The sequence below is a fragment of the Tachysurus fulvidraco genome, chromosome 1, assembly GCF_022655615.1.
Source record: "Tachysurus fulvidraco isolate hzauxx_2018 chromosome 1, HZAU_PFXX_2.0, whole genome shotgun sequence".
Taxonomy (NCBI): Eukaryota; Metazoa; Chordata; class Actinopteri; order Siluriformes; family Bagridae; genus Tachysurus; species Tachysurus fulvidraco.
This window is the reverse complement of record NC_062518.1, coordinates 51,303,837-51,323,683: the sequence shown is the minus strand read 5'-3', so window position 1 is coordinate 51,323,683 and position 19,847 is coordinate 51,303,837. Positions and strand designations below refer to the sequence as shown.

The 19,847-nt window shown below is 37.8% G+C and overlaps 2 protein-coding genes across 4 annotated transcripts in view; both read left to right on the top strand.

Moving 5' to 3' along the window:
• The window catches only part of LOC113651658, a 187,773-nt gene that overhangs the window by 17,202 nt on the left and 150,724 nt on the right, over positions 1-19,847 (top strand). The gene's annotated exons all lie outside the window — the stretch shown is intronic.
• LOC113648608 (myocilin-like) lies at positions 803-6,004 on the top strand. Of its 2 annotated transcripts, XM_047814573.1 has the most exons (4): positions 803-940; positions 4,796-4,866; positions 5,048-5,202; positions 5,308-6,004. In XM_047814573.1, the coding sequence occupies exons 1-4, from the start codon at positions 891-893 to the stop codon at positions 5,554-5,556; spliced, it is 525 nt and encodes a 174-aa protein (XP_047670529.1). In that variant the 5' UTR covers positions 803-890; the 3' UTR covers positions 5,557-6,004. The 2 variants fall into 2 exon arrangements, with proteins under 2 accessions (XP_047670529.1, XP_047670522.1); XM_047814566.1 differs by having other exon boundaries at positions 5,048-6,004.

The following is a 19,847-nucleotide window of genomic DNA, read 5'->3' as shown; positions in this document are numbered from 1 at the left end:
GATGAACTGGGCCTTCTTGGGCTGCATCACTGCCCACATTCTCTTCAGGGTGATCATCGCCGCCCTGGTCAGTGCACAACATTGTCAGGTTCAATATGAGAAGAATAGCAACACGTGTTTGGTTATATGTTATAAATGAGTTAATGTCCTTAGCCATGGTTTAAATCAGACTTTATACATACAGATACAAATATGAATATGTGGAGCAGTAAACAGCTACAGATTCAGGTACCAACACAGACATAAATGAAGACATGAGACACAGAAGACATGTTTGTCAGATTTACCAACACAAAAAGGACAGATGACAATGTGTTCCAGTCAGTTGCGTTCCAGTCTTTAAATAAGTTTCAGACTTTTTCAAGGTCAATTATTTCTTTGTCCTTTTTGAGTTGGCAGATTTTCCGTGTGCAACAATGAACAATTTAACTATTAAAACTATTAAAATAAACAGAACACAAACATGTCTTCTGTGTCTCATGTCTTCATTCATTATTATTTAATAATAATAATAATAATTATGTGGTGTAGAACAGAATGACGGACTGAGGCTGGAATTCTACGGCGTGTTTCGGATCGGTTCTTCTGTCACAAAGATTTTAGCCAATGAGTGTGTAGGAGGAGCAGGAGGAAGAGGGAAATGACCAATAACACACGTTTAATTTGTGCGTAATTATAATGTCAGCTTATAAATAGAGCAGCCGCTAGGTGGGTGTTACTCATTCTCTTACAGTTCACGATGACATCCCCTCGCCCAATTAGTCCGGTTCGGCGTAGAAGGGTGGTCTCCGACCAAACTGGGCAGCAGCTTCCACCCGTCTGCAACTGCCGGGAAACGGTAAGGGGAGCACTCGAGGAGTTGCTTCCCAATGCGGTGAAGCAGGCGGTGGATGCGGCACAGCCGGCAGCGATGCATCAGCAAGTGCAACAGCCAGATAAAGTAAGTCCGTCTTTATTTGTGCAGAAGTATAGAAATTTCTATGTAATTTATAGATTTTCTATTAGTTTTATTTTTATCAGCAAGGACTTGAGAATTGGTGTAATGTGCTCATTTTGCCTGACCCCAGTCAGGATCCTAGCAGCTGAATTTTGCACACATTGCAGTTTATTAAGTGTGGATTTAGTCACAGCGGGAGAACACAAAAGTCTTAATAAGCCTTTCAGTCACTGAGTGAGATAACATAGGGTGAAGTCTAGCAATATTTCTGAGATGAAATAATGAGTTCTTTACAATGTGCCGAACGTGAGGGTCAAAAGACAAACTTGAATCCAAGATTATTTTTTCATTTGGTTTGTACTTCCAGAACAGAGCCATCTACGTTTAGAAACAGTGAACCAGCTTTGTGAAGCTGGTGAGGGACGACCAATAAGCAAGACAAGCTCTGTCTTATCAGCGCTGAGGCACAAACAATTTTGGAGACCCCCACGTTTTTATCTCAGCAATACAGCGTGTTAAAAAAGAAAGATCCAAATTTTGATTAGGCTTAAAGTGAATATAAATCTGAGTGTGGTCTGCATAAAAGTGCTAATTAAGCCCAAGTGATCTTAAAAGCAATCCAAGTGGAAATATGTACATGCTAAAAAGTAAGGGGCCTAAGATGGAACCCTGAGGAACACCCGTACAGACAAAACCAGTCACCAGTCAATGCTGCTGGCACAACACCAGTATGCAGGGAATCATTTACAATACTGAGAACAGCAGGGCACAATGAATACAAACAGGATTTAAACAAGCTTGTAGGGAGGGGAACAAGTAAGTAAGTGGTAACTTTCATACGTGATTCCTCCCTAGTGAGCAGCTCAGTGTCCATTTGTGTGAAAAGGTAGAGAAGGATGTGCCAGACAAACTAGGTGAGCAAAATGTGGAGGATGGAACAGGTACAGCATCAATAAGTTTGTTAACATTGTAAACATAACAGAATTGATCGTATTAATACCTTATTAAATGTTTTATCATATAAGATCACAGCACAGCACTTTATCTAATAATACAGTGGTGTGGGACGGACTTATGTGGTTTAATTAGTTAATCCTGAATGGAGGAGGGCTGAGACTGAAACACAGTGATGGGGAACACATATCAGACATTGACTTTACAATGGGGAGTAAAAAGATGGATCAGGCTGAATAACACTCACCAGGTGTGGTGGTGGTGGTGGGCGAATGGGGCATGAGATGATGGTATGCCCCGATGCTCCACAGTATAGACACGATCCTAGAGTAAGTCTTCCATGACGCTCTGACAGTGAGACACCAGTAGGATCCACCTGCATGGGTTCTGGTTCTGGAAGAGCGGACTCTGGTCGGCTGAAAGAAAAGGGTGGAGAATTATCCATAGATAGCAGGGGCGCTTCTAGGGTTTCATCTTTAGCCCTCAGTGACAATTTAAAACAAGAAGAGTTTTATATTATATATTATATGACTACATAGTAAGCCAAAAGTTATGCTATTGTTTAAAATGACAAAAGTGGACACCAAAATTTTATGCATGATGTAATGATGCCAGTCTTGAATCAGATCAGTTCATGTGTGTGTGCATTCTCTACAAACAGTGTGTCCAATGAATGCAGTCATTAATAAACTAATATTCACAAAGACCAAATCAATAAATGTTAGTTTTATTTAGTATTGACACAAAACACAACCTAGTAAACAATTTGTAAAATTTATAACATTTATCACATTTATAAAACACCTTCTATAACCGTCTTTGTGGCTTTCTGCCGATTAACGTTATAGATAAACGCCTCCAGCTCTGACTGACTCTGTGCTTCTCAGGTCAGATAAAGCAGACAAATGATGACGCACTTTTGAAATAAAATCACCATAAATAGTCATGAATGTGATTTCTAGTTTTTTTTGGTTCATTCCAAAGGTCAGACATGTATTTATCATTAAGTCCAGAGAACATTTAAGGTTTTGATATGAAGATAATCTACTTTTCCACAATATAATACATAGTGCTAATAGGTGTAAGTTTATTACTTACATTCTTCCACTTGAGTAAACTTCAAATGAACAATCACTACTTACCTTATAGCCTACTGCATGCTACACTGCTACAATGGTGTGTGTGTGTGTGTGTGTGTATATACACACACATATGTACACATATATATATTACCTTACAGCCTACTGCATGCTACACTGCTACAATGGTGTGACTATACATGTTAAACATTTAAACTGTATTGTGTGTAGATATCTATGTAGTGTGTAGATATCTATGTAGTGTGTAGATATCTATGTAGTGTGTAGATATCTATGTAGTGTGTAGATATCTATGTAGTGTGTAGATATCTATGTAGTGTGTAGATATCTATGTAGTGTGTAGATATCTATGTAGTGTGTAGATATCTATGACCGAACATTAGCCACATGCTAACAGTAGCGACGCTACAAGCGCAAGTGTTCATGGGATATGTAGTTTTCACACACTGTAGATATCTATGGCTGCTTACCGAACATTAGCCACATGCTAACAGTAGCCCGTCTACAAAGCATCATGGGATATGTAGTTTCCACACAGTGTAGATATCTTTGCACCCTTACGAGCTGAAATAAAATAAACAAATCACCTGAACGGCTTCCCAGGCGGCTGGAACACCAAATTCCCTCCTCTGAAGCTGTAGATCTTTCTGTAGTCCCTCCTCTACCGAACCGATCCTTTATCGCCATAGCAACGATACTCCAAAGCCCGTCCGAGGTAAGTCCCAACTGGTCCATGAATTCCTCCCAGTCACATCGTTAACTAAACTAAAGTGTAGGAAAGCAGTCAGATAGTCAGGAGGATTAGCGTAGCTTCGGCTGTCTGTGCAGCAGACTCAGAAGAAACAAGTCGTAAACTTTACTCTTGTACACATTATATACACAAATAAAAGTAGTAATAACACTCGGTCAGACAAATACAGACGCTTTAACACACTTTGTCAGTGGTTATTTACTCTATATATTAGCCTTAAAACTCGCAGGAGACAAACAACAAACCTCTCACACCGATCTGCAGCTCTAAACTCCACCCCTTCATCCAATCATAATTCTCAGTATACCTGCAGAGGCGGGAATAAGAAGGACAAGGGCCAATCAGAAAGAAATGAACTAACCTGCTGGGCAAAGCCACGTTTTTAGACAGTGTATTACTAACAAACTCTTAAAGGGGACGTGCACAATTATTTTATCACAATACACAGACACAGTTATGATATTATATGAACAACAAACAATCATAAATGCCCCATTACATGAAAATAAAAGAAATGATACTTAATATAACCCCAGCTGGGCTACACTAATGTCTCGGTAAATATATAACGTTTGTTTTGAAACAGTTTTTGAAAGTGGTGTTTACTGAATTAGTTTAGTTTCTCTACCTCTCATGATGTATATCTGTTGTTTTTTTTCTTCCCCCATTAAGGGAATTGTGCGAGTTCCTGTACCGTGTCAGTACGCCAACAAACTGGCCTTAAAAATAAAACAATTTCCTTTGAAAAACATTTAAGCATCTGATGTACATGTGAACTAAGTGACACACACACATATACACACACACACACACACACACACACACACACACACACACACACACACACACACACACAGCAAAAACAAAAAATAATACACTAAATGTCTCCTTTTTGTGTCATTTGCCCTCAAGTTTAAACACTTCACTATGACCATTCCAAAGCACTGACACTGGAGACTCCTTCCACATGTCTTTAAAATCTAAGTGAAATTGTAAGGAGTAAAAAAATTTGCAATTAAATATGTTTGATATTTATTTTCTGTCATATATCAGATCTGCTTTAATCACCGTGTCTGAAGTTCCAGTTCCTCCCAAAGTCCAGGAGAACCTTCAGGACAATGCAGGTCTGACAGCTTCATTTTTGAAGATTGTTAAATATAAACATGGCTTTAAATCTATAAATTAGCAACCAGCCATTAAAAAAAAAATGAAATTTGACATGAATTGACATGAAATTTGAAATGTGCCTACAAACAACTTGATTTTTATGATAATAATCTGTTTTGTTTATTCTATGTATAAAAGGCTGTAGGGAACTTGTTTCTGTCGGTGAGCCTGAGACCCATCTGAAGGCCAACAGCATCACAGGTAAATACGGAATGTGGTTCCAGGACCCAGAGTCTCCAGGAGCTCCGTATGGGCCAGACACGGTGTGGTGCATCGACACTGTGAGCAGTGAAGTACGAGAACTGTACGCCTATGAAAACCTGGAGCAGCTTGCCCGTGACTACCCCACCAAGGTCCTGCTTTTACCAGAGTCGATGGGGAGCACCGGGGCCACCGTGTACCACGGATTGCTTTACTACCGACGCAGACAGAGCCCCACGTTGCTGCGTTATGACGTTGCTGCTGAGAACATCGTGGCCTTGAGAGAGCTGCCACACCCGGAATTCCACAGCCAGTATCCTTATTCCTGGGGTGGCTACACCGACATCGACCTGGCTGTGGGTGCCAAGGGACTGTGGGCCATTTACAGCACAGAAAAGGCTCGTGGAACCTCATCATTATCTCACAGCTGGATCCTGAAAACATGAGAGTGATCAGAAGCTGGGAGACCAACATCCAGAAGAACAAAGTGCCGAACGCTTTCATGGTGTGTGGCAGACTGTACACTGCACAACCCAACTTTTATAACATCGTGTAACTTAGCGCCATCTTCTGGCAAATAGATTCAACTGCAAATACAGTGATAACGTAAGTGCTTCCAAAACTTCCTCTGGTGCCTCCTTCATTCTGCCATCATTATCCTTCATGAAAATGATCCAGCATCTTTATGAAAGTAGTGGTGTGTTCTCTAAATGTGCTTAGAAAAATGGGTGAATATAGAAAGAGGTAGATTTTGGATAAAGGAAACCCACAGGGGACTTCACATGGAAGTGTATTTTGTTGGAATATGTGATGGTAACAACCTGTATAAGTTCTTTAAATGCACCTCTGTATCTAAATAAATAAGTAAATTTAAAATAAAGAAAATTAAATATATTTAACATCTAAGCATCTGATGTACATGTGAACTAAGGGAAATTTATGATAATGAATAATAATTTAGGGGGGCACGGTGGCTTAGTGGGTAGCACATTCGCCTCACACCTCCAGGGTCGGGGTTCGATTCCCGCCTCCGCCTTGTGTGTGCGGAGTTTGCATGTTCTCCCCGTGCCTCGGGGGTTTCCTCCGCGGGTTCCACTTCCCCACACGGCTGTCAGAGCTGTATGGACTTTACTCCATTACTTATAACAATAAATGAATAAATGATGACCTTCACCACTGGATGAATTTACTACTATCCATTATGGGCAGAATATCAGTAATTAAAATGACTATAGTCCCTAAATTAAACTATATATTTACAATGACTCCAGCACTACCCACCTTCACCTGGTTTAAATCACTAGATTCAATCCTCACTAAATTCTATTGGAAAAATAAGACCCCAAGAATTAAATTGACTAAACTATAGAAACCAAAAACACAAGGAGGACTGGAAGCACCACATTTCTACCACTACTTTTTGGCCAATCAGCTCCAAAACATATACAAATGGATTCATCCTAACCCATCAGAAAGCACATGGCCAGATGTTGAACAGATGAACATTTCAGAACGACCTTTCTATAGTCAGACAATCAAAAAGCACCACTGTTTTAAATCACCAACAATAGTCTTTAAGGTGATTCGAGGCTCGTCCGGCCACGGACGCGGTGCTCTCGGTAGCAAGGCATTTGCCGAACCATGAACATGCGATGAAATAGCCACAGTGTCCAAATTAACTCAGTGCCTTAGAGAGATAAAAGACTGGATGAGCTGCAACTTTCTATTGTTAAACTCCGATAAGACAGAAATACTACTCATAGGTCCAAAAACCAGTGCACATAAACTCTCACAACTTAACTCCCATTTAGAGGGATGTACTGTTACAAGTAGCTCGACAGTGAAAGACCTTGGTGTTATATTAGACAGTAACTTGTCTTTTAAAAATCATATCGCCCATACTACCAAAACAGCCTTCTTCCACCTTAGAAACATTGCCAAGCTGAGAAACATCCTGTCTGTATCTGATGCTGAGAAGCTAGTTCATGCGTTCATGACCTCTAGACTGGACTATTGTAATGCATTACTAGGTGGTTGTCCTGCATCTTTAATAAATAGGTTACAGTTAGTCCAAAATGCAGCTGCCAGAGTTCTCACTAGGACAAGAAAGTATGACCATATAACCCCAATTTTATCATCTCTACACTGGCTACCTGTTAAGTATAGAATTGACTACAAACTGCTGCTACTTACGTACAAGGCTCTTAATGGTTTAGCTCCCATGTATCTAACTAGTCTTCTAACACGTTACAAACCTTCACGCTCTCTGAGATCACAAAACTCGGGGCTTCTGGTAGTTCCCAGAATATCTAAGTCTACTAAAAGGTGGTAGAGCGTTTTCTTATTTAGCTCCCAAACTTTGGAATAGTCTTCCTGATAGTGTTCGGGGCGCAGACACACTTTCCCAGTTTAAATGTAGATTAAAAACTCATCTCTTTAGTCAGGCGTACACATAATACATCCCATAATATCATGCACCAGTACATCAGACCAGCACATTTTTATGAACAGCAGATATGTTAATCCCTTTCCACTGCTTCTCTCTTTGTACCCATCCCGAGGCATCCAGACACTGTACCAGCTCCCAACGTCCTCTGTGGGACGAAGCCTTTGGACGTCCACTGAGCCGAGGCCGACTCTAAGAATCCTGAGACATCTCCAGTTAGACTCTGTGGTACTCAGGAGATCAGAAGTCCTTGAACCTCACACCAATACAACATTAACTGACTGTATATTACAATCACACCCCCAGTGTCACCCATATGAGGATGGGTTCCCCCTTGAGTCCGGTTCCTCTCAAGGTTTCTTCCTTTACCAATTTAAGGGAGTTTTTCCTTGCCACTGCTGCCTGAGTCATCTCAGACTTGCTCATAGGGGAATAAATACATACACACTGTGAACTATATACATCTAATAATAATCTAGAATTTTTATTCTGTTAATTCTTATTTCTTTTATATTCGTTATTTCCTTTTCATTAATTATGTTTACCTTCTGCTCTATGTTTATGTTCTGTAAAGCGCTTGAGACAATTTTTGTCTATTGTAAAAAGCGCTATATACAAATAAACTTGATTGATATTGGCTTTGCTGTCTCCCTCCCTCTGTATATTAGGTGACATATCCATAATCAATTTAAACAGTACAAACACTCAGTTACTCCTAGTGGCTCTAACTATCGCCAAGAAAACTATCCTCATGAACTGGAAATCAAGTAACACATTACAACTTGGAAAAATGTACTAATAGAGTACATCTCCATGGAAAACTTGTCTACCTCCACTCAAAATAATACATCAGAATTACACCCGTCTTGGTCGTCTCTCTTTAACTTCAAACAGTCATGAATCCACTGACCTTCTTTGTCATCCTCAATGATACACCATCAATAATCACACATGATTGGGGGGAGGGGGGTCAGGAAAAGGCAGCAACACAAACTAATATCAAATATAAATAAAATATAAGATTATATTTAAATCTCTCTCTCTCTCTCTCTCTCTCTCTCTCTCTCTCTCTTTCTCTCTCTCTCTCTCTTCGCTGCTTCTGGACCCTGGTTGGCTGTGGAATACTGGTCAGACACACACACACGTTTTGTTTTGTTGGTCTTTGTATTTGTATAATTTCTCTTCTGTAAATATTGTAATTGTCTGTTTGTGTAATAAAAAAGTAAAAAAAAAAATCATTGGCTCAAAATCACCGCATGCTCATCTCCTGATCAAGCTAATGTGAACTGGGCCAAGGCCTGCAAGGCCTACTAGAAGGTTTACTGGACATTGTTTATGCCTAATTCCCAACAACTCGTCTCCAGTCCCTAGTCATAATCTTAAGAAAACAACCGATGACAACGTCAGTCTCTGGTCATTACAGATACAAGGTAAAAGCATAGAAGGACAAAACCTTATAAACATCTTTAGATTAGAAATTTCCACCTCAATTCCCTCCTTTTGTCCCTGGGACAATACACAAAATTTTACTAATCATTAATCTGTAACCAAATCTAGATCAGGGGTCTCAAACTCGCGGCCAATCGTGGCCCGCGTGACGATAGTTTGTGGCCCCCGTTTTAATATGAATGATTAATGTTAGTGCGGCCCGCAAGTTTGATATGTATGACACTTTACAGTGCTGAATGTGGAGCTGAACGAACCTACCAATCACGGTGGCGTATATGGCTCTTGGGGGCGGGACATCGGCTGGGCTTGATGCAAGCAGAGAAACATTTCTCAATGAGTGAAAGTTACAGGGGCACGGTGGCTTAGTGGTTAGCACGTTTGCCTCACACCTCCAGGGTTGGGGGTTTGATTCCCACCTCCACCTTGTGTGTGTGGAGTTTGCATGTTCTCCCCGTGCCTCAGGGGTTTCCTCCGGGTACTCCGGTTTCCTCCCCCAGTCCAAAGACAAGCATGGTAGGTTGATTGGCATCTCTGGAAAATTGTCCGTAGTGTGTGAGTGTGTGAGTGAATGAGAGTGTGTGTGTGCCCTGTGATGGGTTGGCACTCCGTCCAGGGTGTATCCTGCCTCGATGCCCGATGATGCCTGAGATAGGCACAGGCTCCTCGTGACCCGAGGTAGTTTGGATAAGCAGTAGAAAATGAATGAAAATTACAGCAGCAGTGTGTGTGTGTGAGATGCCAATGCTTGCCTCAGATAACCCTTAATGGATCTCCGCTGGCCTTGTGCGACCCTAAAATAAGCACCTGCCGGTCCAATCTTACCTCGTTCAGCACGTTAAAGCTCAGGCATGAATACAGAGATTCAAGCAAAGAAATTGGCGTCGTAGGTTATTAGGCCTAAAATTAATTTAATTATAATAAATTTTCTAAATAGGTAAATAATCACAGATTAGATTAAAAATAAGGGGAATTCAACTTTATTTTTCTAAATTCAACTTTAGACGGGCTTTGACCCAATTCCAACCAGTTAAATGTTGGATAAGAGGTTTTAGACCTATAATTTACATAACTCCGCCCCATGGAATTATGGGAAGTCATTTTTGGGGTACATTTTAACTAATAACTCCAGAATGACAAAAGATAGAGAAAAAGTGTTTTTGTGACGTGTTAGTTATAAAATAATGAATAAATTACAATGTCAAATGAAAATTCACCCTCAGGGAGAAAATTAGCCCGATTAAGGACCTGGGCTGGGACATTAGGTCATTTATAACATATAACTATTAAACATTTTGAGGTTTATTCAAAGACTCTAATTTTAATAATTAAATTGTTCATAGTTTACTTCTGTTTGTTGTTATTATTAATTATTCAGGAGCTTGTTTCAGAAATGATGTCAAACTAACTGTGAGTTTTAACTTGAACTGTAAGGTGACAAACCCTGAGATGGGAAACTGTGAGTTTTTGGTTACAGAACAGCTGAAATGAGTTAGTTTTATTAACTCTAAATTGACTGACTCTGAGTTAAGTGCGTGCACTATAAAAAGCCATTATCAATGGAGCGCAGATATAACGGGTCACCATGGCAACAGCGTCAGACAAAAAAAAGTGCAGAACTGGAAGTGCTTATGCAAGCATATGGAGAATATGAACACTTATTTTTTTTAAAAAAGCAACACTCCTGTATAAAACAATAGTGTATTTATCATCACATTTTAAAAGGTATATTTTTAATGTAAACTTCTCCCTCTAGTTACACACTTTGGTCAATTCAAGGATCATTCATGCAATTGTATATTGTTTATGTGACAGCATTAGAAGTGCAGTTTCTTGTCTCTCCTTATTGTTCAAGTGGGTGATGTTGATTTGGGATTTAGAAAGTAATTAATAAGTAAAGAGACCAAATTAGTAAGTAGACCAATACTTTCTAGAAATAGTAATTATTACATTAATCTAATTAGACTGGTTAAAGATGTAATTTGTAGTTAGTAAGAATTATTTTAGAGTAAATTCCAGACTGTTATAATATCAGAGGTGAAACCAGAAGAACAGTATTTTATTTTATCAGGAAACAACACAAAATGGTCAGAAAGTGCTAAAGAGCGAGACACACTTTCCTGACCGCTCTGTAAACAGTAGCCTTACTAATATGTTCTGTATCCCCGATGTTATACACAAAACTACCATTTGCAAAGAAACGTAAGACAACGCAAAGCATCTGCTCGGATGTAAGAGCACGGCCGCCATGGCTGATGTTTGTGATGTAAGGATGGATGAGATTATGGATGTATCTTATTGACCATAAAGAAAGACCGTAAATTGAGCGGTATCACTCAAATAAAAATGCATAGGGATATGACATAAAAATCCACTCTGGGCCTCAAAATCCTCTCCCGATGTAAATGTAACTCCCTACAAATTAATACAGCCTCTTCATCAACAGGATTGTCCATAACAGTACATTTCATTCCCTTTGATGGTCCCTGTGTAACTGAAATGTGTGCAATGAATGAGGTGTTACTTTGTGCAAGTAGAATGTAAGTGAACCATTGAAACATTTGTGATTAATGCAACAGAAATATCTACAGCGTCATTCCACACCGACCATCGGTCTGTCTGCATGATGCTCTTCTAGTGAACCAGTATCCATGTTTTCATTGATAGAGTCTTCCAAGGACTTCTGTAAGTCACTCTGGACAAGGTCATCTACCAAATGGCGTGAATGTAAATATGAATGTAAATGCATCTGTGCCTGTGCCCTGAATGAAAAATGAAAACTCTAGCTCTGCTTCATAGTTCACATCTTAATCATTTGTCTGAACTCTATGATGTCAGTAGTATGCAAAAACACATGTTTATGTAAAGTAAGGCAAAGACATGGAGTGATTTGCATAAGCAGCTCAGTAGTCTCTGATGGTCACAGAGCAAAAATAAAATCATAAATTTGATAGTTTGCACACACACACACACACATACAGACTGATGGATTATGTGGAAGTTCTATTTGAGTATTTCTGTTGTAGAATCTGCTAATAACACAAGTTCCATGAGCATAAAATTAAGTCCAAAATTAACAAATAAAGACCCACAAATAAATAGTAAGTGATGAACAAAAAAGGATGTGGTCCTTTCAGCTGCTTCCTGTTCAGGGTCACAACAGCAGATCTTCTGGTCCACATATCTGATTTGGCAGCGGATTTTATGACACAAACCTCCCAGTTTGACTTTGGAACTGACCTCCTCGTTAATAAACACTTACCTGCACTTGCATCCTACTCTAAATCATCATTCCCATAATAGCTCATCTGCACGACCTTGTGTTAATGAATGGTTATTCTAGTAATCTCTAATAATAAATGGATTTAAATAAAAATTATGTAATCACTGGTAAGATTTCTGTTAGGATATATTTATTTAACTTTACATAGAGTATAATGATGTGTAAAAATGTAGACATTTTTTCCCGACACAGTAGTTCCTGTTATAACATTTTAGAAAATCTATATACTGTCCAGTTCCCTTTCAACTGAATTTAGCAACGTGTCATAAATTGATCCCATAGGAAAACCAATCAAAAAACCGGTGTCTCATGTGAATACGATCCAAAATTATAATTGACTTAAAACTGGGTCAGGGGATGTAAAGACACACATCGGCGAGACCATAAAAGGGTATCTACATCACATAATCTGAATCTTCTTTGACTCCAGGAAGCTGTTTGTCTTTCAGTGTGAATTATCTGCCCTCGTTTTATCAGTCCTATCAAGCTGACCTGCCATGGGAGTTCAACAACAGTGAGGGATTAAACCCAGAGGTGGTAGTTGAGCTCCCCCAGACCACAGACTTTACTGCAGGTGCCACCAAGCTAATGACCTGTGCCATCAGCAGTGATGCAATTTAACAGGGTTTAAGGCCAAACATGACTCCTATTTCCAATATCTCCCTATATATAGGGCCTGTTTGGCAAAGCAGTCAGTAGAGTCAGTTCCCAAGAAAGTGGCTCCACTTGCAAGTCATCTATTGTATATTTATTCTCAGGTCTTCATCAGCAGTCATTTGAAGACTTTAACAGGAATGAATTAGAGTTGGGTCTGAGCTTAACTTGGGAATTGTGCCAACCCAAACTATTGTAGAAAGGACATTATTTACATTGACATTATTTACTGTCACATTATCACACAAATAAGGATGAGGTTCACGTCTGAGTCTGATTCCTCTCAAGGTTTCATTCTTATATAATCTCAGGAAGTTTGCCCTTGCCATCATTGCCTCCAGCTTGCTCATTAAGGATAGATGTTAGAGATAAATAATAAAATAAATTTTACATGTTAAATTGTTATTTATTCTGTTTCTATTCTTCTGTAAAGCTGATTTGAGAAATGTGAATTATTAAAATCCGCTGTTACACTGATGACACACAGCTATATGTTTCAGCAGTCAGATGTGAGACACCAGTTTAATAAGACTGAAGATTGTGTGAAGGACATTAGACAGTGGACACTTACTAACTTCCTCCTGCTTAACTCTGACACACAGAAGATCTTGTACCAGGACCACAGACAGTCAGAAGTAAGCTTTCTGATTACAGAGTAACTCTGGATGGTCTTTCTATTACATCATGTGCAGCAGTAAAGGACCTCGGTGTGATTATTGATACTCATCTGAAGCTCACATAAATAATACCACAATGTTAGCCTTCTTTCATCTCAGTAATATTACTAAGATAAGAAATATGATGTCATTACATGATGCAGAAACACTAGGTCATGTATTTGTTACGTCTTGGTTGGATTATTGTAATACTTTACTGTCTGGATGTTCAGTAGGAGCAGAAACAAGCTCCAGTTAGTCCAGAACACAGCAGCTAGAGTCCTAACTAGAACCAGGAGATATGAACACATCACCTCTATCTTATCCTCACTGCATTGGCTCCCAGTCAATTTGTGCATTGATTATAAAATACTATTACTAACCAATAAAGCACTTAATGGTCTCACACCACAGTACCTGAGAGATCTTTTGGTTTTTTTATGACCCATCATGCCTATTTTGATCAAAAGGTGCTTGGTTTTACAGTGAATATAAAGCAAGACAATACCTAATTTATTCAGAACATCGACAATGGTAATATAACATATGTGCAATGGTAAAATATTGTTTGTGCAAAAACATTAGTTCCTAACATCAGCTACCAGACTAATAGGTTCCAAAAATGATCAACACTCAAAGCTACTGTATAAGAAAAAGATGTAATGATAATTGAGATTTATTTATGCTATTTTGGCAGACAATCTTTTCCAAAAGCAACTTACATTGATCTTGTTTGTAAACTGAGGGTTGAGTTCAGCAGTAGCAGTGATCCTGGCATCAGCCTTCCAGTTAGTACTCAAACATCCTGACCTCTGAGCTTCCATTTCCCAATAATGCAGAGGTGCAAATGAACCCTAACCCTAATTAACCCTGAGATTATACTGAGTGGCCCTGATTATATACTGTATATGACAACTGATGACTGTGTGTGACACAAATGCAAATGCAATATAATGGTTTTAATCATTGATGGTTTTAATAATTGATTTCTCTCCACACTGCACTGTGTCAGGAGTCTCCTCCTAATGTCACTAACATTGTGAGCAGAGCTGCTAAGAGCTCATAGCAGTGTTATAGCATGCGCTTTTTTAGTTTTCCTTGTGTTTATATTTTGTTTACCTGGCCTTGTGTGTTGTTATTTAATTCATGTCTTGTATTCCATCTATTGTCATTGGTTGTTTCCCTCATTTTTCCTGAAGTTTTGGGTCATCCCTGATATCTTGACTTGTACATTGCTTGTTCTGCCTGTTTCCTGTTTTTTTTATTTTGATTCAGATTTGTCTGCATTCTCTTTAAATAAAACACCTTTTCTGCACACACATCTATCTTCAACTTAATTGTGATGGACTAGTTAGTGTAGATTTATGACATCCTTTAACTGTACTCTTTTGTCAGTATTGTTGCAGATATCTATGTTTACAGATCAGTACGATGAGCTTATCTTTGTGCTGTAGAAGTCTAACAATCAAAACCAAAATGAATCATTATTTAAATTACACACTAAAGAGTATTTGAAGGTGACTTGATCTTGAGCCAGTCCTTCTTTTCATCATTTACTGTATGGGAGGTTCATTTCAGATTTCCATCCAATCTGATTTGTAAAGTAGAGAAAGGAGGCAGTGCTGATTTGCAACGTCATCAAGCCTAAAAGAGAGGAAATGGCAACGGTGGTTCATCAGATGCCATAGAACAGATCTGAAATACCCTGAGATACACTGTTCCTCACCTACAAAACTGATATTTTACCTCCTTCACATTTAAGGTATGTTATAATACTGTATACTGCTGAATTATTATGTTATTTTCTACATGTTGATGGGGTCTGAGTTGTACAGAGCTTAACATGTAGGACTAAAATGTTTTAGTCATAACATATAAGAAAAAACAGGGTTAAGAAAAATGAATGAAATCATTGATGAAAAATCACATTCAATAACCAATAACCAACTAACACTGAATGGACCCTAGATCTATGTCACTAAAATTTATGAAAAAGCTCTATGTAAAATAATTAGAAATGTTGTCATTGTTGACCGCAGAGTTTCAGTTGGATGTAAGAAAAGCATTTAACACTGATTTATAAAAAGTAATAAAAAATATGATTTAATAAGCATAAATTAGGAGCTGTGAACATCTGAGAGTTAAGAGAAACTCTCTCATTCACTAATGTATTTCCAGTCTTTAGTTTAATAAATAGTTCATTTTCAGAGTATTCCTCATATTTCTAATTGTAATGATGTAATCATTTTTAGAAATGCAAATTTAAATATTATATAAATCTGTAATTTCATATTGAACTGTAATCGGTAATATTAAATACTAAAATGTTAAATATGCTACATGTAAGGTGAGACATTGTATTTATAAAATAAGTATTTATTTATTTATTTATTTATTTATGATAACTAACTAAAACCATTATTTATTGTATATGTTCTGTGTTCTCTATGTCTGTGATGTTATTAAGCCTCGCGTTCGTGTTCCCTGTACTGTTTTAATTACAGCCATGTGTTTTGCTCAGTTTTTTAAATTATATTGATTGCTTGCTGTTTTTGACCTTTCTATGCTTTTCACTTTCTTTGGATTTATCTAGCTTTGGATTTGTTTCTGGATGTAATGATTTTGAAAATAATATCTCCTGCCTCTGTTGTTCTGACAATTAAACTTTAAGTAAACGTAAAACACTGAGGAATGATATCCATTCAATAACTGTAGAATTAACTACACCCCACATGAAATGATTAGTGTTTATAATTGAAGTTAATCATATGTAGTGATGTGGTACTTACAGTTATCGGTTCTACAGGTGATCAGAACTGCTGAGGGATTTTAATCACATTTCTTTTGTTATAGTGAATTTATCTATACATGGAGCAACGTCATTTCATACTCCTGTTTTTCACAGGTGAGAGGTGTGTGTGTGTGTGTGTGTGTGTGTGTGTGTGTGTGTGTGTGTGTGTGTGTGTGTGTGTGTGTGTGTGTGTGCTTTATGTGTAAATTTTAGGTGAGATGATTAGTGTGTCTGATGATTTTAAATGATGGCCTCATAAACAAAGTTCTCATGATGAAAACATTCAGTGTAAAGCTAAAATTGGTGTACAATATGATAAATATGACAGTACCGATTACGAGACCTTGGTCACCCCAGGAATTAGTTTGTTCTTTTGAGTTGTACATTAAACAAGTTATCCAAAATAGGCAACACAAATTCATTCCCTCTGATCAGGTGGAGACAGAATTAACAAAAATAAAGAATAGTAGAATAGTGTTCTGTCGACAAACATAAAATACCATACCTATTCAAGGACAATGCCATACACCTTAGCCTCGACACCTGGACCAACTCAGTTAAGTGACGTTGCACCACTAACAGAGCCAATCTCCCACTGAAAGGGACGTAAAACGGTAGGGATTCTCTTTTTCCAGCTAACCGTAGCTGCTGTAATATACCATAAGCCCCGCCCACCTATTTAGCTACTGCCAATCGTTTCATTAGAAAACACGAGGTGGAGAAATAAATCACCTGCTACATAAACAAAGTAAAAGTAAAAAAACTAAAAGTAAAAAAATATATATAAAATAAGGAAAATTATAGAAAAAAGATTGATTATGCAAAAAACATTCTGACCAGAGCTAATATGTATAAAATGTTTAAAATTTATCCACAGGATTTGTTCCTCTCATCCTGTCTATCCCTCATAAGTACTACCTGATCCAGCAGGGGAAAACCTGGGGTGATGCTCAGGCTTACTGCAGAGCCACACACACTGACCTGGCTATCATCGACAGTAATGACAACATGGTCCGACTTCAGAATGAAGCACAGAGACAACAATTTGGTTCCAGTGCTTGGATTGGACTCTACAATGACATCGACAGTTGGCGCTGGTCCATGGGAAATGAGATAGTAGGAACCAGATGGTGGAGACCAGGTGATCCTGATAACTGGGCTGGACATGAGGAGTGTGGTATGATTTCTCCCTGGGGTTGGTTGGATGTGAGCTGCACTTACTTACTCCCCACTGTCTGTTTTGATGGTAAGAATCTACATGTTGCTCATGTTCCTAGTTGTCAGAAGAGAATGTTGTTGAAAAAATGTCAAGCACTTGGGAAATACTTGTTCAGTTTATTGAGGTCTACATGTGTGCCATGTTTTTACTTTCTGTCAGCAATTTTTGAGAAATTTCCTTTCATGGTTTTAATGTTGTAAACTGTAAATCTTTTATATTTGTAAGTATTAAAAGTGCCTAAATACTCATGTCTCATCATGTGTTTTTTATTCTCACAGACAGTTATACTGGCAATCAGAGGTACATTTACATCTCTACTCTTATGACATGGCATGAAGCTCAGGCTTACTGTAGACAAAATCACACAGACTTGGCCAGCTCCAGAGATATAACTGAAGACTTTTTTTTAAAGGGACTAACCTCTGACTGGACTTGGTTTGGTCTGTTCAGAGACTCCTGGAAGTGGACAGACCAAACTAATTTCTCTACCCTTGGTTGGGTGTCTGGACAACCTGATAATGCCCTGGTATATGAAAACTGTGGTTATATAAATAACAGTCAGACTGCTGATGCTCTGTGCTCAGACATAATGCCTTTCTTCTGTTATTCAGGTGAGCTAATGATTTAGTCTTGCATTTAGAAAAATTAAACTAAGTTTAAAATGATTGTTTAATTATGTGATATTGTTTGTGTTTCTGTATTTAGAAATCATGGGACAACAACAAGTAATAAGAGTGAAGGTCCGATCCAGTGAGGATGCGAAAGATCCTGCAATGATGATGGCCATCTTGGAGCAGGTGGGTCTTATGATGTACAAGGCTTATGATGTACATTTCCCAGTATTCATCAACTCTCACACATATAAACTGTAATGTAATTAGATTCTGACTGCTGTATTCAGTTTCTGTACCATTTCCTACAGATGAGTCTCTATCCTGCATTATTTAGTAATAAAAGCCTTATTCTGTTCTTCAGATCAACCAGAAACTGAAGGATCATTTGAGGACAGAGAACATCACTGTTAAATGGCACAAACAACCAGATGGAGTTGTGTTTCACAAGCTGAATGAAGGGAAGTAATAATTCAGTAGTAAATAAAAAATGTGATTCTTAAATCTGTTACTTTTAAGTTAACATTAATTAACTTTAATTTTGAATGTGAAAAAAAATAAAATATTTGTCTTAAAATATTATTTTGTCTATTTTTTGTAGACTTATGTGATACCTTGGCACTTTATTTATTTATGTATTTGATAAGATTGCTATTTATCATTTTAATTCAATTCAATTCAAGTTTATTTGTATAACAATTGACATTGACTCAGAGCAGCTTTACAGAACATAAACATATATAGATTAATAGAATACAAAATTCAAGATTAATATTAGATGGATTTAGTTCACAATGTAAATGTAAATGTAATGTAGATGGTAAAGGAAGAAACCTTGAGAAGAACCAGGCTCAAAGGGAAACCTCATCCTCATCTGGCTGACACTAGGGGTGTGATTATAAATATACAGTCTGATAAATGTTGTACTGATGTAAAGATCACATGGAGTTCACATCTCCTCTTTAGTATCACAGAGTCCAACTGGAGCTGGTAGATCTGTAGATGTCTCAGGATTCTCAAAGAGTCGCCCTCATCTCAGTGGAGGTCCAAAATCTTCATCGCATGGAAGAGGATCGGAGCTGGTACAGTTTCTGGGTACCTCGGGATGGTAGAAAGAGAGAATCAGTGGAGAAGAATTAACATACACTGCAAAAATACAAAATCTAAGAAAGTTAAAAATTTCTTATTTCTAGAAAATATGTCTTGTTTTTTAAGTCTTATAAAATACATTGCACACTAGCTCATAAATCATAATTTAAGAAAATCGGTCTTCTTCTTTCTTGACAATTAAATGTTAACTCCTTTTGAGGTAGATTTTAACAGAAACAAGTGAAAGCTATAAAGTGCAAGTTTTGGTGCATGTTCAATTAGATTGTTGTGCTCATTTTAAGAATAATACCACCCCTAAAAACTCTAATTTCAAGAATTTTAATTAAATAAGGTCAAAGATTTGTTTTTGTTGTTGTTTTAGTGATCTTTTGTGTCTGTTCATGTATTTAAAAAATCATAAGACAAATTGCTTGTGTGAATATAAACACTTGGTCAAAAAGTGGTTTTATTCTGATTTATTATATTTCTTATCATCAACAAACATACAACAATTTATTGTATGCAGAACAATCACATTTAAA